Source organism: Eptatretus burgeri, chromosome 14 (assembly GCF_056783735.1).
Source record: "Eptatretus burgeri isolate ZD-2024b chromosome 14, Ebu_testis_v1, whole genome shotgun sequence".
In the NCBI taxonomy this organism is placed as follows: Eukaryota; Metazoa; Chordata; class Myxini; order Myxiniformes; family Myxinidae; genus Eptatretus; species Eptatretus burgeri.
Genome location: NC_140974.1, coordinates 75,230,948 through 75,257,753, shown reverse-complemented (window position 1 = coordinate 75,257,753; position 26,806 = coordinate 75,230,948). Strand labels below are relative to the sequence as shown.

Here is a 26,806-nt window from a genome sequence, read left to right as displayed (position 1 = left end):
CTGATATCGGCACAACCCAAAAACCATGAGTATCTTTCACCGAAAAACAACGATGCACTTATATAGACGTTTCAGGGATATGATGACAAACATTAATCTTTATAAACAGCTACGTAAAATAGGTGGGAAAAAAACATTTGGCTCGGTAATTTAGAAAACACGTTAATACGGGAAACGGCTCGGAAATCAGGTGCTATTTCACAACAATTTGCTCAGGGTGACGGAGCACGAACCACTCGCTCAGGGCAATGGAACACGAACCACCCACTCTGGGCAATGGAGCACAAACCACTCACTCAGGGCGATGGAGCATGAACCACTCGCTCAGGGCAATGGAACACGAACCACCCACTCTGGGCAATGGAGTACAAACCACTCACTCAGGGTGATGGAGCACAAACCACTCACTCAGGGCGATGGAGCATGAACCACTCGCTCAGGGCAATGGAACACGAACCACCCACTCTGGGCAATGGAGTACAAACCACTCACTCAGGGTGATGGAGCACAAACCACTCGCTCTGAATGATGTGGCAGGCAAAAGCATCCGCATGAGCGAATGGTTCGCTCAGAAGGACATAGCGTGGTACCGCTCTCGACTGTAACGCATTCGGCAAGTAGCTTCACCACTCATGCAAGCACTCCAATTAAATAGTTGATAAGGAACGGTTGGCCACGCTGTCGCTGCACATCATATCGGATTCCTTTACCTTTAAAGCTGGTGTTCATCATGCACACAGCAGTTAATGAAATAAAATGAATTCATTCAAATAATGACTTTATTCACAAAATACTTGCAGCTTAATGCAGAACAACCCTGGAGACATCACAAAGTTTAATCAATCGCCCTTGAAATAAATATTGCAGATAATCCGCCATCTTGTCTGCTCGTCTGTGCACGCGCCACGTGGTTCATCAGTTCGGGGTCCGCACAAACGTTTCAACGGAGCCAAGGATCCTCCCCTGAAACCCTGTGCTGCACACAAATGAAGAAGAGGAGTTGTTTTACTTGCTCATCATGTTTTACTTGCCTGGAAAACAGTCATGATTGCTGCTGGGAATGTATCAAAGTTGGTAGGTGGTGTTCCTTCTTCAAAATTAAACCTGTAGGAAGAGAAGAATCAGAGTAAAATATATTTATATAATCATCTTGGGGTATGATTTGGTTGAATGAAAAGAACAATAACACTGACACAAGTGTGTATATACATATATATATATATATATATATATGTAAACAGATGTTTGGTAATACATAACTTCAATATGGATGCAAACAAACACGACATAATAGTGACCGAAGCATTTCGTGCTGCACTCTTCAGGGTAAAAATCGCAGCAAGTGAAGGAGGAAGTGAAGGCGCGTGCTGAAACGCAAGTCTCAATTAGGTAGACACTGATTGGTTCAACCGTAATGACGTCACGGTTAATCCGAATGCCCATTGGTTGGCTCATTTTCACCTCCAGCTCCCATTGGCTGGAGCAGAGTTCGTCGACGATTGACGTTTGCAACGCATCCTGGAGAGAGGGGGGATGGGTTTCCCCGAAGGTCCATTCACCATTTGTTACTGTACTTCCCTTGATCTTTCCATGCTGAAAGAGACACAGAGATCATACAAATTCCTTTTGATGACATAGTATTGGATCGGTGGTAAGGATGAAGGTTGCTTCCAACATACGTCAATGAAATGAGCTCCGACCTCGGCTCAATATCCTTAACATCTCTGCATTGTACTGGTCTGCACAGATAGGGTTGGCAACCAGGTGCTGTGCCATGGCAGATGAAGCAGGTACAGTGGCCGGTGGTTGCTGGATATTTCTACATGCTCGCACTGGTTGTGTTCTAACCCTCACAATCTTTCTTCAAATCGCAAAGGGGATGTGTTGTCTGATCCGATCAGCAAATGTTAATTATAATCTTTCACTTCCTCCTTCACTTGCTGTGATTTTTACCGTGAAGAGTGCAGCACGAAAAGCTTCGGTCACTATTATGTCGTGTTTGTTTGCATCCATATATAACAATTATTACTTTTATTTGTTTAATTTTTATATGCATTGTCGAGGCTCATATAAGAGCTAACGCACAAACATATAAAAAAGGGAGAAGGAGGCAAAAGGGGTGGGAGAGGACAGCACAAAACAGTTGGGAACAGAGACATTAGGAGATCTTTGGAAAAGAGAGGGATGGGGTGTGGGGTACACAGGGTAAACAAGATGGACACTACAGTGATTTTCAGGAAGGAAAGCAGGGAATATGAAGGAGGTGGGTTAGGGTTTGATTAACGGGGGTAGAAAAGATCATGGTTTTGGATGGGAGAAGACATGAGATGGTGGTGAACAGCTGTTTTGAAGACCTGGAGGGAGGAGTGGGATTGAAGGAAGTGTGGGAGTTTGTTCCAGAGGTGGGAAAAAATAAGGAATGAAAGAGTAAAGGTGTGCAGTGATTCCTGATTTTGGTAGTTTCACCAGAAAGGGGATGCTGGCGGACCTTGAGCGCCCTGCGGAAATATGGGAGGGGGGGGGGGGAGAGATCACAGGCAGAGCTGAGGGGCAAGGCTGGAGAGAAGACAGTTGAAGACAGAAAGACCACAGACCTGCCTGCGGTGAGAGACCCAAAGACTCAGCCTCATTGCGCGAGATACCAATGATCCAAAATGCCTTGGTTCCTACAGCATCAAGCCGAGAAAGGTGTGAGGCAGGAGCACCAACTGATAGGGGAGAGGTCTACTCCATCAGGCTATGGACGAAATCTTCATATGTGGTCAGGAGCTCAGGTGTGCCAAGGAAGAACTTTGCATGACGGAGGATGCCAAGTCGGCGACTGGCTTTGGAGGCCAGCTTGGAAATGTGGCTTTCCCAGGAAAGATCATGGCAGATAGTGAGATGCAGAAGCTTGAATGAAAGGACTTCTTCGAGAGGATTGTTGAGAAACTGGATGTTGGGGGGGGGGGGGGGTTCCAGATGATCCTTTCAAGAAACATAGTGAGAGTGTAAGATTTTTCAGGATTGAAAGACATGTTCCAAGTGTTTGACCAGCTTGTGATTTTATCCAGATTTTCACAGAGTGAAGAAGCTGCTGCCTGGTGGAGTCATAGGCAAAGAAATAAAGAGATTTTCCAGAGAGTCAGAGAGCTCATCGATAAAAAAAACAGAAAAATCACATGGCCCAGAACACTGCTTTGAGGAACTCCAGCCTGGACAGAGGGAATGAGAGAATTCCTTTGAGGGCCACAAGTTGACTGCGACAGCAGAAGATGAGTTGAGATTGCCTTGGATACCATAAGAAGAGAGTTTGGTCAGCAGGGCAGGGTGCCAAACCATATTGAAAGCACACGATATGTCGAGGGATATGTCTCTGATTTCATGGCCGGCATTGAGGATCTCCATCCATTGTTGGGAGAGTAGAAGCAGCATATCCAGGGTAGCATGACCTGGTCTGAAACCAAATTGATGATCAGAAATCAAGCCATTGGAGAAGAGGAAGGATTTCATGTCAGAAGCCATGATGGATTCCATAACCTTGCTGATGATTGGGAGAAGGCTGATTGGTATGTCGTTGCAGGGAAATATTTTTGAACCTTTTTTATGCAGAGCAGTAATGTTTGCTGCTTTCCAAGCAGATGGCAGATGACCTTGAGCAAATGAGAGGGTGGTAAGAATAGAGAGAAGGTGAGCAAGAGCAGAGGAGCAAGTTTTTTAGGACATGTGGGCTGATGCCGTCTGGACCAGTTGCAGAATCTGAGTCGAGGTTTGACAGCAAGCTCTAAACCTTGTCAGGAGAAAAGGACACAGCGTCCAGGAACAGCTTGTGTGCGACTGGGTAAAGGGGGTACAGAAAGCAATTTCCTCAAATGCTTGAAGGAAGGCTTCAACTTGCAAACAAAATTACCTAATGAGTAGTCACGAAGAAAAAAACAGGATATTTTTTAAGGAAAGGAAGGATTAATGGAATCAGGAAGCTCGTTGCAAAAATGAATAAAATACGATACATTTTGATGTTGACATCAAACACATACTGGGTTTACCAGGTCTTCTTCTTCTTCTTCTTCTTCTCCTTCTTCAAAAACAGCATCCATTTCTCAGGTGAAGATACAGTAAACTCTCATTAACACAAAGGGATCTCTTTCTTGAACCAATATTAATGAACATTTATGTTAACTTGTTGTATGTTGTATTTTATTATTACCTTTGTTAATGACAACATACTGAAAGTAGCTTATTCCAGATGTACACACCTTTACATATTTCTCCAATATGAAAGTATGAATTGCAGATGTTGAGATGAACACATTCATTTTTGCCTTTCCCAAACCTGCCTCCGGCCTCACTGTCCCCTTCGTATTACCACAAAGTTCAAGACTGAGGAACCCTTTCAATGCCTAAAAGTGAAACGCAGACTTCTCTTTCTGGGGCATGGACATATTTTCGACATCTTCTTCCAAAACAGCCCTTCCAAACGTTTCGTCATTATGAAGTTGATGAGTATTCCACAGCAGGCCTGGCATAATTCTTGTTAAAGTATTTCAGTGCAGACACTTTTGCACTTCATCTTCCTTTGCTGAAGTAACACAAAGAATATGAATCTGGATCAGCTCTCCAAAAACACCATAAACGGAAACACTGTTCTGACAAAAAAAACCACAAGAATCTGGAAAGGTGCGAGAACGTTTTCGCACATCATTTGGTAGCGAAGGTAGCGTAAATTTGCTGAAAATAAATGAATCAGCTTTTCATGCGACGAACAGCAGCAAGATTGATCAAGAAGTTTTCATGATACACTTTCAAACCCATTTTCAACATGCATCCCCAAAATTGCAAAATCCAACACTGACATGAACTCGAGGGGGAGCACTCGCTAGAGTGCAAAACCTCTGCCGCCAATACTGCTGGGTCACTGAAGTGAACCTGATATCCGATTCATTATAGGTCAAAACGGATCAGACTCTACTGAAACACGATTGAATAAACTAAACTAGATCGACGCGCATGTAGAATTGCCAAAAAAATAAAATCGAAATTTTTTTTGAAAAAAAAGTTGCAAAATTTGTTTTTTTTTCTCTCTAACAAATTTTTTGGGGGGTTGGAAATCACTTTAAAACATGTAGAAATGCAAAAAAAAAATTCAAATTTTTTTCAAATAAAATCGAAATTTTTTTTGAAAAAAAAGTTGCAAAATTTTCTGTTTTTTTATTCTCTTACAAATTTATTTTTGGGGGGTTGGAAATCACTTAAATCATGTAGAAATGCAAAAACAAAAATTCAAATATTTTTTCAAAATGGCCGCCATAGCGGCCATATTGGACTTTGGACCAAGTCCAAAATCTAATGGCATGATCCTTGGACCATACCTAATCCCCCCACCAAGTTTCGTCGAAATCCGTCAAGGAGTTTTTCCGTAATACTGTTCACAAACAAACAGACAGGGGTGAAAACAGTAACCACCGTCCATCTTCGATGGAGGAGGTTAATAAATCATAATAATGTTAATAGAATTGTTTAAAATGGTGCATTTTATCTTATTGAATTCACCTTCATGGCAATGGTATGTAAAGTCAGGTTTATCAAAATTAATCTTAGGCAGCATTCATCTTCACGAGAGCCGACTTTCTTGAAGAAAAAAAACATAAAAATCATGACTCACACGTTCAATTACTATTTCTGTCGGAGTATCATTTTGACAAACATTAAATAAGTCTTACCAGACGAAATGACTCGGCTTATCCTTGTCCAATCACGGGTTACTTTTCATTTTTAATTTTTATTATTATTTTTTCTTTTTTACAATTCCACACTCTAAAAGTCTAAATGAAGAGAATCTCAAATGCCAGATTTGTGTGAAAATGGTAAAATTGTTGCACTCACCTCCCCCCATAGAGCTGCATTCCGAGAAGGGCAAATACAACGATGAAAAGGAAGAGCAAGAAAAGGAGGGAAATGATGGACTTCATCGAGTTTAAGAGTGAGACCACGAGGTTACGAAGGGATGCCCAATACCTGGGAGAAATTGAACAGAAACGACCAAGAGAACAATAAGCTACTTAGAAGCATAGCAGGTCTGTTGTTCACAAAAAAGGAGATTCGAGTGATTGAATGCATCAGTATACAGGTAATGACAAAGTTAAATTTATTCATTTATTTAGTGACAGTTTAAACTGCTCATCTGTGGATTTTGGGGACTCAATGGTGTTATTGGAAGGATTGTCCGCTTGTTCACCTTCAGTAACTCAGAATGTATTATCATACCATATACAGTGCCGATTGATGGACAGAAATCTTCAAGTCATGCCACAGATTTTCAATTGGATTTCGGTCAGGGCTCTGACTGGGCCACTCAAGGACATATATATTTTTGTTCCTTAGCCACTCCAGTGCAGCTTTGGCTGTGTGCTTGGGGTCATTGTCATTCTGCAAGATGAACTTCCATCCCAATTTCAGCTTTCTTGCGGAGGGCAGCAGGTTTTCCTCTCGGATTTTTCTGTATTTTTCTCCATCCATTTTCCCTTCTATCCTGACAAGTGTCTCAATCCCTGCTGATGAGAAACATCCCCATACCAAGATGCTGCCGCCACCATACTTCACATGAGGGATGGTGTTATTTGGGCGATGTGCTTTGTTAGGTTTGCGCCAAACGGAACGTTTTGCATTTAGGCCAAAAAAGTTCCATCTTTGTTTTGTGAGACCACAAAACTTTTTGCCACATGGCTCCAGAATCTCCAGAGTGTTTTTTATTTTTTTTGCATACCTCAAACGGGACTCAAGGTAGGCTTTTTGAGTAACCACTTCCTTCTTACCACCATACAGTACAGGCCAGACTTGTGGAATGCTTGGGATATTGTTGTCACATGCACACAGCAACCAGTCTTTCCTACAAAAGCCTGTAGCTCTTTCAAAGTTGCCATTGGCCTCTTGGTGGCCTCTCTGATCAGTCACCTCCTTGGTTGGTCATCCAGTTTGGATGCAGGGCCTTCATGTTACCATATGCCTTCCACTTCTTAATGACTGTTTTGATTGTGCTCCAAGGGATATTCAAGGTCTTTGAAATATTTTTATATCCATCCCCTGATCTGCCCCTTTCCATAACTTTATCCCGGAGGTGTTTTGAAAGCTCCTTGCTTCTCATGGTTGAGTCTTTGCTGTGAAATGCACCACCCAGCAGAGGAAACCTACAGGAACAGCTGATTTTATTCTGAAATAATCAGAATCACAACAATTTAACACAGGTTGAGGCCAATTAACTTGGTGTGTGATTTTGAAGGTGATTCTTTACACCTGAGCTAATTTACAATTGCTATTATAAGAGCGATGGACACTTATCCAACCAAGATATTCTAGTTTTGTATTTTAATTAATTTTTTGAAATTTGTTAAATTTGTTTTTCACTTGGAATTTGTGGGTTGCGATTTGTAAATAAAGATTAAAAAAATCTTTTTAAAATCAATTTAGTTCCAGGCTATAAGGTAACAAAAGGTGACCATTTGGAAATGGGGTGTGCAGTAGACTTTCTGGAGGCACTGTATAATAATACCATTACTTTCATGCTGTAAAGGCACATAGTGCTGCTGAGGCAGTTTCATTGGCAAGGAGTACAATTCTGGATGGATCGCCATTCCGATGCAGGTTACCCCAAATGGTTATTACTCCAGTACACTGATAATCATTTCACTAAACTTGGAAGGATGAACAGACTGAATGACCCCACCTGGTGTTAATTCAACAATGTACAGAGGCTCAAACTCAGGACTCTAAGGTAACAAGCCAACCACCTTAACCACTAAGCCAACACCAAGCTTTATGCATTATCCATCCATCCATTGGGACCATACTCTGTGCAGAGCGTTGGTACTGCCAAAGCAGTCTCCGTGGCTATTGGGTACAATCCTGGACGGGTCACCACTCCGACACAGGATACCAGCAAGCTGGCACTCATTTTGCCGACCTCAGAAGGATGACAGGCTGAGTCAAACCCACCTGGTATTAATTCAACAACCAAGCAGGATTTGAGCTCAGGACTCTAGGATCCCAAGCCTCCCACTCTAGCCACTAAGCCAACACCAAGCTTTATGCATTATCATAATATATATACAGTAATTTGAGAAGTGTCTATTTGTTACCTCAATCACCAAAGGTGAAGAAGGTTATGTTTTCACCCCTCTCTGTCTGTTTGTTTGTCTGTTTTTCTGTCTGTCTGTTTGTCTGTCTGTGTGCAGGACATCTCAAAACGTTGTGGACGGATTCGGATGAAATTTGGTGGACAGGTTGGGTGTGTGACAAGGACGAAATGACTAGATTTTGGATTGGATCGGATCCGGATCCAGATCCGATGATGATAAAAAATTTTTTAAGTGATTCTTCACCATTGAGGGATGGGGCCAAAAACAATAGAGTACTGTATGGCATGATATTTCAAACTTGTATTGGACCCGATATGTTCTTGTGGATCAGGCATTACGTGGCGGAGGTATGGGCTCCACCGAGTGCCTTTCTAATTTGTTTATGTGTTTGTTTGCATTCCTACACCGCTGGACAGAATGAGTTGAAAACTGGTGGTTGTATTCAGGTGGACACGGAAGGTTTAGAGGAAACAAAAAAAATGAAATAAGTCCTGTGGTTTCAGTGTGGGGAGAGGACCCCGATTCTCTTGATGTAAATTTGTATTGTATAGCACCAGCTGGTGAAAGGCGGTATTACGAGTAATTAATTTTAAAAAGTATGGTTCAAATTATGGACAAGTTCTTTGCTAGTGGAGACAAATTTACATTGGAAGCCATTATATCGAAGGAAACTTAACTATAACAGAGACCACTTGGTCAATCATGTCTTTTTCACGTTTATACCATAACAATCACCTCCTGAAAGTAGCCTGGTGTTGGCTTAGTGGTTAGGGTAGCTGGCTTGGGATCCCAGCGTCCTGAATTTGAGCCCCGTTTTCCACTGAATTAACACCAGGGGGTTGACTCAGCCTGTCATCCTTCCGAGGTCAGGGAAATGAGTACCAGTGTACTGGTCCTGGTGTACGCCCTGGTTAGAAATAAGTGTACCATAGCCCTGTGTGTTGTAACAGGCGACCAGGGTTGGCGTCAGGAAGGGCATCCAGCCATAAAACATTGCCTCAAGAAGGGAACCATGATTGCATGGAGCCCGCAAAAAAAGCTAACCCCTGCTCAGCAGGGAAAAATGGCTGTAAAAAGGCTGTTTAATCACCTCCTGAAAGTGGTGCGAATTATACACCGAAAGCAATAACGAGAATTTTGTGTAGATACTGGCTCAATTTGACATCCGGGTTTCAAAAGATGCTGGGATGTTTTAAAGTCCATAAAACAAATGCCAATGAGATAGACAGGTTAACATATCTATCTGAAGGACAGTGACCTCCGTGATGCAGACGCCTGATGGCATTGACCCAAAGCAACAGCTTTTGGTTACGTTTGACCGTGTCCTGAGATCGACCCAGCTTAATGGAGACTACACTACTGTCCTCTATTTCTTTTTTTAGTTCAATCACAAGATGCAAAAGTCAACTTTTCTGACGCAACAGTAATGTTCACATGAAAATATCTAAACCATGCACAGTACATTCATTGCTTGATGAATGCACAGGGAGTTGGGCTAAATATTATCAACTCTTCTATAAGAGAAAGCAGAGGTCTTACTTCGTGACTTTGAAGATCCGGAGTAGACGTAGAGCTCGAAGGACACGGATCCCAAATGACGTTCCTGGTTGAATGGTGGCAAAGATTATCTCAAAGATGCTACCAATGATAACCTGTTGAGGAAGAATCGATTGGTGGATTCTCGAGTATATGAATCGTGAACAAATTCTTCAATTACCAATTTATGAGGCAGCTTCACTTGTCTTGTCCTGGGTTACAATAGGACAATATTTACCAATTTCAAACTTGGATATTCATCAGTAATAACTTTTAGATTGCATGTTGGATTAAAATACTGTTTTTGTATTTTTACAAAATGCATAAGGGAACAATGGGCTCAGAATACAGTTGTCAGTAGTAAACCTACTGCTCAGTCCTACACAATATCAAAGTAAAGGCCCACAACAACTGACAGTGAATATGCTTTAACGATCCCAAATGCACAACCAACACTTGTTCGCATCCAAGTACAGAGAAAGATGAACTGAGCTTCTCACCTTTCAGCAGCAGCAGGAGCAATAAACACAACAACAACAACAACAACAATAGTAAGCCCATTTCCCCCCTTTTCAGGATGTTTGTCAAAGATGGCATTGCTCTGTACAGATCTATCCAATGCCTCAGCGTTGTGCAAACTCAAACATTCCATATATTTCTTGACAGTTTCAATTCGTGACTTTTATGACATCCTCTCGGCTTTCTTCCTTCTACCACGAGTTTTTTTTTTTTTTTTGCATTATTTACAGCTTCATCTCCTGATCTGAATTGCACATGAACATACCAATCAAGTCTTCTCTTCCTATGTTCTTCACCAGTATCATTGTTAACCTCTTCCTCATTGCTGACCATGGATTGAATTCTTTCTTTCAGACACAACCCATTCATCCATCCTATCATTCTCATCTCTGTCCTTTCAATTAGTTTAACATCTTCGATCCACATGGTTGATCCGCATCACCGAGCAACTTGTTCTCCAAAGTATGTTCAACCGAATACAGCTTTTACCCAAGAGGGCAAGGGCTTTTGGAGGAGATCCAAGTAAGAGTGGAGGAAGTTAAGAAACAGCTTGGAAAAAGCTTGGAAAAATGGAAGTAGTTTATCAAGATTTTCAAAAAGCTTTTCATAAAGGTACCACAAATAAAACTTTCGGCTCAGGAGAGGGCTTGTGGAATGGCTGTACAATCGTTAACAGGATTGGAATGTGGCTTGTTGATAGGAAGTAAAGATTGCCTGTGAACGTAAGGATGTCCTGCTGGGAGGATGGAAGTAGTGGATTAACCCATGGGTCAGTACTCAGACCATTATTAGCCACCCCCCCCCACCCCTGTTGTACTTAGTCCCAAACAGGGGCTTATGGATTGGGTCTCTTCCGTCCATGCGTCTGTCCATCCGCAATCATATCTCTGACATGTATGGACCGATTTTGTTCAAACTTTGCACACAGATAAGGAATGATGGCTTACATATGCACATCATTTATCTTCGAGATCAGATCCAAAATGGCCGACTGCCATCCATTTTGTTACTTAAACGTGTTCCCAACCATTTATTTTACATGCATGATCCAATTTTGTTCAAACATGGCAAATGTGACATGTAACAAATGTTCTTCCATGTCACATGACCACTCAAGTCAGTTGTGCGTACACATAAATCTTGTAAATATGGACGAGCTCTTTAACTCCATTCAGCAAAATTACTAAAACCACGAGGGCTATGATAGTTTATGTCTTTTTCTCCTTGTTATTCATAATTTACGTCAATGATTTGGACAGTGGGGTTAAGAATAGGCTTTCCAAATTTGCAAATGACACTACGCTTGGAGGTAAGGTAGACAGCAGAGAATGAGGTGATCGGATTTTGGAAATTCTGCACACTTTAAATGACTGGGAAAATATTGGCAGATGCTGTTTAACATAAGGAAATGTAAGTTGCTGGTGTTGATTAAGAATCGTGAATAAAGGGACGACATAATGCAAGGGGAAATATTGCATTGTCTGACACAAGAGTACGATCTGGGGATGGCAACATTTACGGGAGACAGCACAGTACCAGGCAGCTATACATCAGGATAATGGGGTTTTAGATTGGATTCGTGGGGGAATAATTTATAATCATAAAAGGTGTTTACTCTGTACAGGAATCTCATAAGATCTAATCTGGAAAATGGTGTTCAATTTTGGTCACCAGATCTGACGAAAGACCTAGCTGAATAGAGGGGGTAGAGCATCGAGGAAGTGGATTGATTCCAGGGCCAGCTACACTATGAGTGCCTGAAGGAGGCAGAACTTTTAACATTCAAAAGGAGGTGATTGTGACGGGATCTGATGGAGGTGTTTAACATAGTGAAGCGTATAGCCAAAATATGTGCAGAAGTTTATTTTTAGCGGAATGGACAAGTGACAGGACCAGTGGCACAGTTTGAGATTCCACTCAGAGTGTATTAAATGCAAGTAATATTCTCCCTGGAAAGGTATTGACAGCGGAAACGGTGGATAGATTTTAAATTGAGTTAGATAGCTATCCATGAGCAATGGGGATTGAGGCCTACTTGAATATCGGCATGATTGCAGTATGGATGGGCCTAATATCTTCCTCCACTGATTGTGGCATTTATTAATGTCACTTTTGTTTCTTTTTTTCATGGAACAGATCAGAAAAGTCAATGTCTAGAATCTAGAAGTTGACCATTGTGTCCTCTGAGAGAAAGCCCATATTCACAAACATCGTGTTGATAAATGAACTGTGGAATGCACAGTGATGCCTTTTCTCACCGCAAAGTCGAAGCAGTTGAAAGAAGAATGGAGATATGTCCGCGTACCAAGGCCATATATCTTGAGAAGCATCTCAATGAGGAAGAGCCCCAGAAAGACGTATTCAGTGTAGCCTGATGAACCATCAGACAGCGGTTAGTCCTTGGGCTCAGCCACAGATGGACCTTCCCAAGGCAGTGAAGGAGGCACCCAAAAATGTGAATTTGTGTAAGAGTCAAGCTGTTAGGTTAAAAAAAAAATACTTCCAGTCAAATTGTAGTTACAGGACTCAGAAATGGTCCAAGTGGAAGCCTTGTCCAATAAAAATTAGAGCATATATTGGCTTATATAATCAATCATATCATCTATCTACTATAAATGGACAATGTGTGTAATGTTTTTTGTGGAGTTCTACTGGAGGGTTCTGATGTCGAATGTGATACACCAAAATGGTCATCATGACACAAACACACGACAATGCTGAGTGCCATATATGATTGTATGATCTAAACAGTGTTCCATTTGTCACATGTTACAAATGGCGAGATACACGCCACATTTTTAGTGGAGGGGATTTTTTGATGACCTTGACCTGTGACCTTGACTGAACATGAAAACTAACACTGGAGCTTGTGGAGGAGCATTAGATAATGATGTGTGATTGTGATAACCTGTAAGATATTAAATGCAGCACATAATTACCTATCGACAGATATTTGGTGCTGTGTAAAGTGAATGGGAAAATTCCTAGTTTGTGGTACGTAGCGCCGGAAAAATCGCGCACTGTGGGACAACCGTACATTCGATTTTTACAAGATTAGTATAAAACATGTGCAACACTTGAGCAGACAAAGTCATGAAAGCTGAGCATGAGAAGAACATTTTCTGCGAAAATATGGCGAAAAATGTGGAGGAGTGGGTGGTGGAATCTTACCCCTCGCAGCCTGGATCGGGTTAAAATAACACCCCCCCCCACCCCCCAACACACACAAAACCCCAACCTGCCCCCTCACAAGGAAATTATCTGTATATACATATGTTTGTGCAGGTCTGAAAATCATACCAAAAAAATGGCTGGGCCAATTCACCAAGTTTTGCAAACATGCTGGGGGTACCCAAGGTCAGGTCATGGCATCACAAAAAATATATATCTTCTTCTTCTTTTGGCTGCTCCCGTTCGGGGTCGCCACAGCGGATCATCCGTATGATTCGCATAATGATTTGGCACATGTTTTACGCCGGATGCCCTTCCTGACGCAACCCTGGTCGCCTCTTACAACACAGGGATATGGTACACCTATTTTAACCGGGGTATACACCGGCCCAGTACACTGGTACTCATTTCGCCGACCACGGAAGGATGACAGGCTGAGTCAACCCCCTGGTGTATTAATTCAGTGGCCCAACGGGGCTTGAACTCAGGATCTTTTGGATCCCAAGCCGCTGCCCTAACCACTGCGCCAACGCCAGGCATCACAAAAAAAAAAAATATATATATATATATGTATATATACTGTATACCTCCCACCCCCTCCACTCCCGTGAGGGTGAGAAGCCTATTTATGATTTGTACCTGTATGACTGGACCTATCCACACCAAATTTTGCATAAGTGCTAGGGATATATACGGTCAGGTGATGGGTACACCCCCCCCCCGCCCACAAGCATTTCTCCAAATGTTTGTGTGTGTATGTCTGAAAAATCATGGAAAAAATAACCAGCTGGACTAATCTCCACCAAGTTTTACATTCATTCTGGGAGTAACCAGTCAGATCCTGGGCACAACACCATACTCCCTCGACCACGGGAAAGCAACTATCCGTATGTATGTGCGTTTGTACGTCTGGAAATCAAGAAACTGACCTCAAACAATGATGGGCCATTTGGCCCATCATTGCCATGGTGCACTCAAGTTAATTTTTGCTGCTCCTTTAAACATCAATCTTCTTGAGGGTTTACGAAAGTCAAAGTAACCCGATCTTGGTTGGGTGACCCAGCTTGGGTGGGGTACCCAGTGCTGCACGGGAAAAAAAAAAACTATGGCGGGGTTCCGGAAAATGGTGTGCATTGAAAACGTTGAAATCTTATAAATAATGTCGTGTCCTTATGTTTGTTTGTTACGTTTTCATGACTGAACCGTCGCACCTAGAGGTCCCAACTTTTGGGTGTACCTATTTCAGAACCTGGCATGGTTTTAAGCTACCACGCATTAGCCTTTTAAGCCATTTTTAGGCCACTGTAAAGTGTATATTGGGATGTGGGGTCAGTGCTGCCATCAGCCCACAGGCAAAAGGTAACCACCATAAAAGCAACAAGTCCATCGCTTTTCAATGTCCAACTAGTCCTGAAACCACCACCTTCTTATAAATACCATGTTATAAATAATTTCAAGGAGAACTTTTTCCCCAGGCAGTGCCTGATATCCCAGCTAGTATATACAGGGTCCGCCAAAAGTCATGACTGTATTTTCATTGTAAATTGTGCTGAAGGCAACGTACTAACGATTTGTTACTTGGCGGAAAAATTGTTTTGCCAAGTATGTTGGTCTGTTGCGTTTGTCTGTTTGTCTGTCTGTCTGTCTGTCGGGTTGTCACACGATTTCTGGCCACAGTTTTCAAGCAATCGTTCTGAATTTTTTGTGTATGTAGTTGACTGGCCAAGGACAGCAACACTTAACTTTGGTAAAGATCTGAATCCGGATCCGGATCTGAGAATTTTTCAAATGATTCTTCACCATTGAGAGATAGGGCCAAAAACGATACATAGAACAATATCTCAAAACATTATGGATTGATTCGGCAGAAACTTTGTGGACCGGTTGGGTGTGTGAAAAGCACTAATTCATTCAATTTTGGTGGCGATTCTAATCCAGATACGAGAATTTTTTTTCGTGATTCTTCACCATTGAGAGATGGGACCAAAAACTATGTATAGCATGATATCACAAAAAGTTGTGGACGACTTGTGACAAAACTAGGTGGATGAGTTGGTTCGATGACAAGAACAAGCCGATTCGATTTTGGTTCAGGTCCAGATTAAGATCCGGCCTATCAGTGGGATACAAAATGTAAACTGTTCAGCCTGGCAGAGGGATGTGCTCTTCTGAGTGCCATTCCGTTTTGTCAAGTGTCGTTCCATGAGTGATTTCTCATTTTTCTGTTGCAGATTAATCTCAAGGGTTGAATTTATCATGGAACATTTCAGCAGAGGTCACTAACTGGGGAGCTGTAATGGTTGTAGTATAGTGTGTGCACAGCGTGAATTCCGAAGAGCACGTGGTGTGAGAATAGCACCAACAGACAAAGCCATAAGGAGTTGGGTGACAGCATTTCGTCAGACTGCTTCAATGGCAGATGCAAAAAGATCAGGTCATCCGAGGTCAATGAGAACTGCAGCAAACATTGTGGCTGTCCAGGAAGACGTCGTGCGCTCCCCAAAGAAATTTTGTAAACGGCGATCCCATGAACCACAAGTTTCCGAGACTTCATTGTGTCCGATTATGAAAAAGGATGTGATTATGAAAACCAGACAAAACCCAAGACCTTACAAGAATTTACGGACAATATTTGTTGAGAAATCCTTAACATCCAGTTGGAAACACCGGCATCAGTGATGAAGTGTGCTGTGCAGCAAGCACGATTTTGTGTGGATGCCTGTGGCGGTCACGTACTGGATGTTATTTTCACGAAATAAAATGTGAACAATCTCCAAAGTGTGTTCTTTCATTTCATTCTTATATATTCAGCACAATGTACTTCTTATTTCCTGCATTGCTGTTTTAAATACAGTCATGACTTTTGGTAGACCCTGTATATTTGATTATAGGGAAGTGATAATTGCAGTCTACCATTATAATTGTCCAGCTGGGCATACCCAAGAAATCTGTGAGTCCTTGTGGTTGATCATGATGTACAATGGCGACACAGAGGGTGTTGAGGCCAACAAGGCAGAGGACAGTCCAGTAGAATGTCTGCGACTTCACCATCCGTCTCACAAAGAACCGCATGCGCTTTTGTTTCCTCTGGAAATAGGAAGAGGTTTCCTGCTTCACACTCACAATGCTTGCCCGGGCAAATGGAGACCCTAGAAACAGCAACAAAGGGGGAGATGTAGCAAGCACCGAGTCACAAGCAGTTCCATAATTCCATAATTATCAACGACCTGATCATTTGCATGGCAATTCAGAATCGAAACAAGTAACCATGCAGGCTCATACCCTGTCACAACATTATTGGTGCAAACCCACGCACAGCCTTCTGCATTGCTGTATTGAAATCAACAGTAGATGCGTCCTCAAATCCAATAAAATACGGCCGCATTGAGGGAGCTGGCATTCAAATATTGTCTGTTAATCTCACTAGGAGGCATGGCATGCATCAAAAGAATGATCAACTGCACACTTGGCTGTCTTTGTCAAAGAAGAAATACCAAAGTGTTATTGACTTGCAAGCATAATTTCTATAAACCTTCCATTCCTCAATTTAAAGATGTTTTTCTTCTGAACTTTATTACTTACGAAATCTAAGTATATTGATGACTTCCGTCCTCTGTTTGTGTGTTTGTTTCTTTGTAGGCACGATAACTCGATAACGGAAGAAGCTACCAATGTCAAATTACACCACGTTATTCAGGAGGGTGATGGCTAGCGCTGATTAGATTTTGGTCAAAATCGGTCAAAGGTCAAGGTCACAGTGAGGTCAAACATCCAAAAAATGATAACTCGAGAACAGAAGAAGCTACCAATGTCAAATTACACCAAGTGATTCAGGAGGGTGGTGGCTAGCGCTGATTAGATTTTGGTCAAAATCAGTCAAAGGTCAAGGTCACAGTGAGGTCAAACATAATTCCGTAAATTAATGTGGAGAAATGGAGTATTTTTGCTTCAGTCGACGTTACGAGTTCGTTCTAACTTCGATTTTAATTTTGTCTTCGGTTTTTGCGATCGCTTAGAACGCTTAACACTCGGTTATCAAAATTCTGGTAAAAATCGGATGTTTTGGAGACGTTTTAAGATTGTATAAAAAATATTTCACTCGCCGCGTCACGGCTCGTCACGTGGTGCAGCGCGCTCGAGCAGACGCGGCGTTGAGTCACGTAAAGTTTTTGCGTGTGCGCGCTGACGGTGTTTTCGATAAAAATGGTGTTTAAAAGTCATTTTTTTTATCCCAAAAAAGGTTATCGTCGCATGCCTGACTCGCTGAGCCGTCGGATTATGTAAAGATTGTTGGTGGATGGCCGAATATTACGGTTTTGTGACTGATAAAATAATATTAAATAATTGCGTGGAGAAATGGAGATTTTTGCTTCGGTCGACGTTACGAGTTCGTTTTAACTCAGATCGCAATTCTGTTTTCACTTTTGGTAACGGTTAAGTATGCTGAACACTCGGTTATCGAAATTCTGGTAAAAATCGGATGTTTTATGAGATTTATGTCGGCTGTCGTGTCTGAGGCTTCACTGAAGATTATTCTCATGAGGGAGATTGTAACACACAGCATTATGCGCTAGTTTTAAAGTAAATTTCAATCCTGTCTTCAATTTTGGTAATGGTTAAGTATGCTTAACACTCGGTTGTCGAAATTCTGGTAAAAATCAGACGTTTTATGAGAGGTTTGGTACAGAATCATCGTAGAAACTTCTGGTTTGCGTCGCTACCTTCTCGAGAGACAGCTTTTATTAGACAAGGTCAGAGGTCAAGTTGACGATTTCATAAGTACCAGTCTATGAATGCTTGTTTTATTATTGCGATGCAACACAGAAATGTCTGTTGGCTCTGTTTAATAAGAATGCAATGGTAAGTAAAGTTGTACAATTAATTCTATGGATAATGACATGTCAGGAGTTGAGTGTTCAAATCTTTCTCAAGGTGGCAAATTAAACGTTTAAATTGCAAGTTCAGAAATCTCAGCTATTCTAAGGATAATAAAAATTAAATTGCCAATAAAACACAACTGGTTCGTTCAAGGCCCACAAGAAGGGGGTAATCTATCTGGCCTGGTCCACAAGGAGGGGTGGGGTGGGTTGAAAAGTTTCTCCTCCAACTATGAAGGAATGGTCCTGAACCAGCAAAACACAGCATTGATGCCACTTCTTTGTCCTTTCCTCTGTAGTTTCCAGCCAGTGTCACACATTTCCCAGGAGTGGGTGAGTTTCTTGATCCAATCGGAATATGTCATGCTTGTGGCTCTGAATATTTGTTTTGAGAGTGAAAAACGTTTACACGAACAACCCACATAGTACTTGTACGCGTGGTGCAATTAACTCGATAGGTTGAGACAACCTGGAATAGGCAGTAATATGCTACCTACTTCAAAGCAGTGGCATAAACAGCTTCAAAATTAAATAAAACGATACAATGTCATGTGTTTGACCCATAAAATGACGGCTTTCATTTTCTTTGTCCATGTTTTATCCAACAGCTCTTGTCAGCTATCGATTTACCCCAGTGTGGTATAATCCGGCGGAATAAAAGCTATATATTGCAGGGGTCCTGTGTAGTGGGGAAATGTTGTTTCTGGGACATTTCCCCACCAAGCTTTCAACCCAGTGCGCACAAGGTCCAATGGTTCAATCTCGGATTCCATTATTCATACTACCACCATGGAAGTACCATGTGCTCAATCTCCCAGATCTCACCCATCCCAAAACCAAACATTCCCCCACTACTTTTCTGCTGCACAAAAAAAAACTAACCCTCTCCCCAATTTCAATTTCACAAATTCACTAATTTTACCCATTTTACTATCAGACATATATTCTTCAGTATCAATGGTGTTGCAAATGTCTGTGGATGTCTTGGAACTCACCGGACAGAAGGTTAAGAAGAACTCTGTCAAGGAAAACTGGATACCATTGTTGAGAATCACAGTGCCAGACTTAATGGCAGAGCTGAGGTGTTCAGGGAGCTGAGGCATAAAACTGTACGTGCGCTAAGGGTGGACAAGGAGGCCTATGTGCGAGCAATCTGTGAGAGGGTAGAGCATCACCTTCAGTCAAGTGATTCTGGTCCTGCTTAGAGGGGAATTCATGCATTGCGCTCCTCTGAGCCTGTCCCTCAGTGTACTGCAGGTACAGCGGGCTCTTGACAGAGGAGTCTGAAGTGAAGGCCCGCTGGGCCGATTACTTTGAGTGGCTGTACCAGGCTGACTCATCAGCTGTTGAGTTGGATGTCAGGGGTGTTACTATCCTTATTCCTGATCTTCCAATCAACTGTGATCCACCTTCATTTGTAGAAACACAGGGTGCGGTGAACCGTTTGAAATGGAGTTAAGCTCCTGGGATCTGTAGCATCCATGATGAACTTCTCAAGGTGGGTGGAAATGCTAGAATGATGTTGTAGTCCGCAGTTCTGTGCTCTGTCTGGAACACAGGCATCATCCCAACTGACTGGAAGAGGGGCCTTGTTGTCGCTCTCTGGAAAGGGATGGGTGATCACCAGGACTGCAACAACTAACAAGGGGTGTCGCTGCTCTCAGTGCCGGGCAAGGTCTTTGCTTGGATAATTTTTGGTAGGGTTCACCACCATCTGCTTGAGCACCACCATCCCACATAGCTTTTTACCAAAGAGGTCAGCGATTGACAGTATCCTTGTTCTTCGGGTCCTCACCGAATGCAGACGAGTTTCGGCAGGGGCTGCTTGCAGCCTATGTTGATCTCTGCAAAGCGTTCGATTCAATGAATCATGATGCGCTCTGGAGGCTTCTTAGTCTTCATGGGGTGCCACCAAAACTGATCAATCTGATATCTGAGCTGTATTCTGGTACTGAGAGTGCTGTGAGATGTGGTGATTCCATCTCCGACTTATTTCCAGTTGTTACTGGAGTTCGTCAGGGGTGTGTACTGGCCCCCACACTTCTCAGCGCTTGTATGGATTGGATTCTGGAGAGGATGACAGAGAGATCAAGCTGTGGTGCATCATTTGGGAATGTCAAGATCTCTGACTTTGATTTCGCAGACGATGCAGTCATCTTTGCGGACACTCTGGATATCCTTTAGGGGGCCCTCGAGGTGCTGAATGAGGAGTCGGAGCCGCTGGGATTATGGGTCTGCTGGGTAAAAACTAAGATCCAGGCTTTCAATGACATCTTGGATGCTGCTATCTTGTCTGTACCTGTTTGTGGTGTGGATGTTGAGGTTGCGGAGAGATTCACTTTCCTTGGCAGTGATATTCATGTCTCTGCTGTTTATGAGCCAGAGGTCAATAGATGTTTGGGTCAAGCCTGGAGAATCATGGACTCACTGGATGTGGCGATGTCAGTACCTGTGCAGGAGGAGGAAAGTCCGAGTGTTCAGGTTCTTGATGCTTCCAGCCTTGCTTTATGGATGCAAGACTTGGACTCCTTCTTGGACCATGGATATGAGACGGAGACTTAACTCCTTCGGTACCAGGTCTCTTTTGAGAATCCTTGGCTGTCGCTGGTCGGACTTGGTGTCTTTTGGTCAGAAAAATCTTCTTCTCTGAAACGGCCCAGATTGAGGTGTAGATTTACAAGTGTGACCACCTATCCATGCTGAAGAAAAAGTTTTTGACATGGGTCACAAGGTTTGGCAGCCATATTGGATTGAAGGAAAAATATTAAATGATGTTTACTCTGGAACTGCTGCATCAATCAATGTGAAACTTCACAATTATGATCTAGCTTACATGTTTGATGCAAGTTTTTAAATTTCAATCTGATTGGCCACATGGTTCGGCAGCCATAATTATTTAATTATTTGAATCTCAGAACTTTTAGAATTTTTTTCTTTTTTTGCACAAGGCTCACTTGGCTGCGCCTGCATGTGTTTGAGGGTACAAGAGTAGCAATTCAATTGATACCGATGATGGCCACAGGAAAAATGGTCAACTGTGTACATAATAAATGGACGGAATGTGGCCTGTTCCTTGGTCCATAACTTGTGACTCCCACGTCAAAGAGAAACCTGTGGGGCCTCATTAGACTCAGGGGGAATCCCACTTTAACATCTGCACCCACGGTATCCACATTTATTACTTTGTGTTCAGGTTATTTAAACACCAATTCAACTGATACCGATGAAGTCTCCAGGAAAAAGGGCTAACCGCATATGTAATGAATAGATTGAACACTTCGTGTTACTCAATCCGTAACTCGTCAATACAATGTTGTATGAAAGCGGGGTTGCATCAAAGCCAGACGTCTTGGTATCCGGTCATCACTGCTAGCAGTTATCAAGTGGCGGATCTAGTTTTCTTTTATTTATATATTTTTTTGAATAAGGCTCACTTGGCTGTGCCTGGATGGGTTTGAGGGTAGAGGAGAAGCAGCTGAAATATGAATCCTATCCAGGTTCCTCCTGATGACTTCATCTTTGCTCTCTGCTTGCTTGGGTTCCTTCTGATTACTCCAAATACAGGACTGTACCTCCTGTATTTGGTCTTCCATTTGATTTGTGTTGAATATATTTTAATTCCATTCTAAATTCAAGTGAATAATAAACGTCATGGGTCTGGGTCAGGTGTCCGATCAAAATGGGGTTGCATCAAAACGGGACGTCTTGGTACCCGGTCATCACTGCCGGCAGTTATAAGGTGGCAGTTCTAGTTATTTATATCTCTTGTTAATTACGTAACACTTCTTCTTCTTCTTCTTCTTTCGGCTGCTCCCATTCGGGGTCGCCACAGCGGACCAGCCGTATGATCCGCATCGTGATTTGGCACATGTTTTACGCCGGATGCCCTTCCTGACGCAACCCTGGTCGCCTCTTACGACACAGGGATATGGTACACCAATTTTAACCGGGGTATACACCGGCCCAGTATACTGGTACTCATTTCGCCGACCTCAGAAGGATGACAGGCTGAGTCAACCCCCCGGTGTATTAATTCAGTGGCCCAACGGGGATTGAACTCAGGACCTTTTGGATCCCAAGCCGCTGCCCTAACCACTGCGCCAACACCAGGCTCTTGTTAATTACGTAACACACGAGTACACAAACACCACACAAAATACACCACACAAAATACACCACACAAAACTACACAAACATCACACAAAACAAATTCTGTCGAGCGTCTGCAATCTCTGATTGCTCTTTCTAGTTGCTAATGTGATGATGTTTTAATTGACTAGTATAATTGTATGTTGGCATTTTGGTCATAGATCGCAATAGTAACAATTGCATGAAAATGTATATGTTAGAGGTAGTTGCAGATTGGTAGTGTAGGTTGGTGTAATTGTGTATTATATTTGCTGTGGGATTGAAACGGGAAAATGTCAAAAGATGTGATGGCAATCCATAAAAGGATTGTGGTGTTGTATTGTGGTGTCATTCCTACCTTGTCATTCCTTCCTTGTCATTCCTTCCTATCCTTCGGATTTCGGCAATTATGTTGGTCGGTTGTGTGTCATTCTGTGTGTGTGTCTGTCTGTCTGTCTGTCTGTCTGTCTGTTTGTTTGTTTGTGTGTTTACCCTGTTTCAGCGATCATGACCAAACTGGGTACAGACGTCGGCCATGGTCCAACTTAGGCACTTGTCGTTTTTGGTAAATCTAGGTCAAAGGTCAAGGTCAACAAACAACCGAAATTCTTATTTTCGCAATAACGTCCACTAAAATGGTCGTATCGACTTCAAACCAAATCCAAAATATGCATCTTCCAATTCTGCATCCAAACATATGTCTCATTGGGGTGTCACACCAACACCCTTCTTAGAGGTCGGGGGTCGAATGTCAGGGGGGTCGGGTCAAAACTTTTAAATTGTGATAAAAATGCCATTTCAAGTCCGATTGACTTCCAAGTTATGATCATGACCAAACTAAGTGCTATAACTCATAAAACAGTAGCACTATCGACTTATAAGAACCAAATTGATTTCCAGGTTTTTGTTTTTTTCAGAGATCATGGAGATATGACAAAGTTATTCCAGCAATTCCTTGCTCAACGAGCAATTTCATTTGTTTCTTTTTTTTTGGGATTCCATCCCCACGTTTTTTCATTCACAAAAAAGAATAAGAAGTTTTTCTGACTTGTTTAACTCGATTTTCCCTGATGGGGATGAAAATGACGTTATCATCCAGTAAATTAATTTGAAGGGCATATACATGGAGAACTCCTCGACCCCCACCCCCTCAATGATATATCTCATTCAAGTGTCTTCCATAGATCCCTTAATATCCCACCCAATATCCCCATCCATGTTACATTGGCATTCACAAAGCATTCTTCCGTTGTGGATTTGTTATTTCAGTTTAATTTCTTGTGTCAAAAATGCCACCAAAAACAACAAAAAGAACAAACTGGAGTGACGAGGAGGTGCGAGTACTTTTAGATGCTTGGGCAGAGGAGCCTGTATGAGCTCAAGTTGATTGAGCAACAAGAAATAGCAAGATCTTCCTGGCGATTGTGGGTCCAACTCGATTCGCGGGACGATAATCACAACCGTATCGTCTGAAAAGGCATTGAAATACCCTGGCGACACTTATCCTAGGTTAAGCACACCACTGGTTAATGAAACTGGAGTGAAAGGGATGGAGTGGTAAAATAAACCACGGGGTAAGAAAAAAATTTCCCCGGTGTAACTATACCTCGGTAATCAGTGAGTGGTGTGTAAGGGGTAAACGTTGTATGTTGAGCAAGTAAATGAACTACCCCGAGAGAAGGGCTTTGAGTCAGCTAGCTTGAAGCCTTCCTTTTCTTCCATTTTATTCTCCCACATTCCAGCCTGGGCACATGCACATCATCTCGTAAAGCTTGTCCTCTGCATGATGACGCATAAATGATGTTTCAAACCTGCTGAGTTGATGTCTGTGAACTTGTCCACGAACCCCTCCTCAGCCTGAATGAGATCTGTGCGGCTTTTTTTCAGTGTGGCTCTCCGGAGCACTGCCAAGGACAAAAGAAAGCTCTTACCCTGGGGAATTTGGGCCAGGTCTGTAGGTCAAAAGACCTCCACCAACACTCACGACCATTTAAAAATACTCGCACATTACCTGTAAGGTGTTTGCATCACCCCACTATAGTGACACACATACACACACACACACACACACACACCTGTGGCCAGTTACATTTTGGCTGTGAGTAAGCTTACACGTGTAATTCTGACATGTGAATTGAATATATTTTAATTCCACAACCACTAGCACAACCACTTATTCCTTTTCCCTTGATATTCATCATAGAATGAGGCACATGTATTGAATAATGTGCATTACATATTGATCAGAGCAACAAATATTGATGATTGTACATGTATGCAATATATACTGTAACGACAATTGATGAAACACTCACATCCAACTTTATTGGAGTTGTTGCATTTATTACGTAAGTGCTATTTTGAGGCCAGAAAGATACACTGTCAATCTGACTTTTGATATGTGGTCGATAAATAAACACAGAACATTTCATATAGAAAACGTATCAATGATGGCTTTTGGAGATTTATAGCACAGTCTCAGACATCTGAATGCAGCAGTGAAGTACACACAGGAAGTGGTCTTTTTTAAAGTTTGGCATGATGAAGTGTACCTGTGAATCTTCACTATTTTACAAACTACATGTACATCACTTTGTTGTAAATGTGCAAATGTAACATGCAACAAACACATTTTACCATCCATCCATCAGGATGGACCACACTCTGTACAGAGCATCGGTGCTACCAAAGTAGTATCATCAAACTATTGGGCACAATCCTGGACGGGTCTTCACTCCAACACAAGATACTCGAATGGCTCAATCATCCCAGCAAGCTGGGACTCATTTTGTCAACCTTGGAAGGATGACGGGTTGAGTCAACCCCACCTGGTATTAAATCAATGGCCAACCAGGATTTGAACTCAGGACCCTAGGATCTCAAGCCCACCACCCTAACCATTAAGCCAACACCAAGCATACACATTTTACCTCATTGGAGGTTTTAATGGTAATTAATATCAATATTAAGTCTTCTTTAGCCCTGTATTGAAGCAAAACAGACTTTTAATCTTCTTCTGTTGCGTGGCCAATATATCAAAGCAGAAATCAGTTCTGAACACATTACTGTAGTACACACAGAGTGAGCTATGTGTAGTCTGACACGATGAAGACAGCATGAATGTTTACTACATGTGTATGTTACAAAGTATTTCTCTGCTGTTTAAAGTGTAGATCTGTAATTTATTTTATATGTAGCAGATTCTAGCAAAGAATGGATGAAGAAAGAGTAGATTATATCCCATGGCAAATGAGATGAGCAGGGACCCGTGGAAATTCCACGTAATGTAAAATGTGACTTCAGGCCCACAACTCTCCTCCCCTCCCCACCCCCACCTCACCCCCCCCACTCTCCCTCCCTCTCTCTCCCCTCCTCTACCTTTTCTCGACCTGCACTCCCACTCTCTCCTCTCCCTCTTCCCTCCCCCTCCCTCTCTTCCCTCACTCTGTCCCCCTTCCATCTCCTCTCAATCCCTTCACTCTGTCCTCCTCCCCTCACGCTGTCTCCTTCTCCCCCATCTCTCCTTTCCCCCACTCTCTCCTCTCCCCCATTCTCTCCTGTCCCCACTCTCTCCTCTCCCCCATTCTCTCCTCTCCCCCCTCTTTCCTCTCCCCCATTCTCTAATGTCCCCACTCTCTCCTCTCCTCCTCCCCACATCACGCCCGACCAAAAATGGCTATTAAAATGCGTTTTGCCATTTAAAACATCAATATCCGAAAGATTTTCTTCACACTTTTTTTTGCACCTGTGTCTTAAACCATCTTAGCCACAATGAAAAATGAAATTAGAGATTGAATTTGACTTCAGATAAAGTCGTGACAGAGTCAGAAAGCACAAGCCTTACAAAAGAGGCCGATGAAAGCTCACACCTATACGGAGTATATAAATTATGAGTTGAGTCAGGTAAACTGTCCAACCAATGTGTGGAACTTGCATGCAAGGACGCATGCACTGACACACGGACGGACGGACGGACACACACACACACACACACACACACACACACACACACACACACACACACACACACACACACACACACACACACACACACGGCTTCTTTTATAGTAAAGGCAGTGTGTCATGAGATCAACATTTATGTCAGACGTAAGTGCACTCATATGGAGGACCCTTTCACACATCACCTTCCGCTAGCACTCTTAGTGGATGGTATGATGAAACAGTCAGGTAATGTGAAATGGTGTAAAGCTCTGCAAGCAAGTCTGAAGTCAAAAGAGACTTTACCATTGAAAGCTGACCTGTCTTCAGCATTTCGATCTTCCTCTGCCAGCATTACCTCTTCTGTAATTGAAACACAACAGTGGAATACTTCCAAAATTGATGTATTAAATCAAACAAGTTTACACATTACTAATTATTTGCATGTCCTATTTTCCACTTCACACCTCTGTTGACTAAAATAAACAAGTAATTGCCAATTCATAGGAATAAAGGATTATTATG

General features: G+C 42.4%; 1 protein-coding gene across 3 annotated transcripts in view; it reads right to left on the bottom strand.

Annotated features, from left to right (window-relative positions):
* LOC147013644 (voltage-dependent P/Q-type calcium channel subunit alpha-1A-like) overlaps nucleotides 1–26,806 on the bottom strand; it is a 316,279-nt gene that overhangs the window by 196,017 nt on the left and 93,456 nt on the right. For all 3 annotated transcript variants that reach the window (XM_085855714.1, XM_085855712.1, XM_085855713.1), the window contains exons 8-14: nucleotides 26,588–26,644; nucleotides 24,154–24,246; nucleotides 16,277–16,486; nucleotides 12,425–12,537; nucleotides 9,651–9,763; nucleotides 5,863–5,994; nucleotides 1,032–1,104 (exon numbers count right to left, since the gene is read on the bottom strand). In XM_085855714.1, coding sequence (XP_085711840.1) covers nucleotides 1,032–1,104; nucleotides 5,863–5,994; nucleotides 9,651–9,763; nucleotides 12,425–12,537; nucleotides 16,277–16,486; nucleotides 24,154–24,246; nucleotides 26,588–26,644 — 791 coding nt within the window. The remainder of the gene's footprint in view (nucleotides 1–1,031; nucleotides 1,105–5,862; nucleotides 5,995–9,650; nucleotides 9,764–12,424; nucleotides 12,538–16,276; nucleotides 16,487–24,153; nucleotides 24,247–26,587; nucleotides 26,645–26,806) is intronic.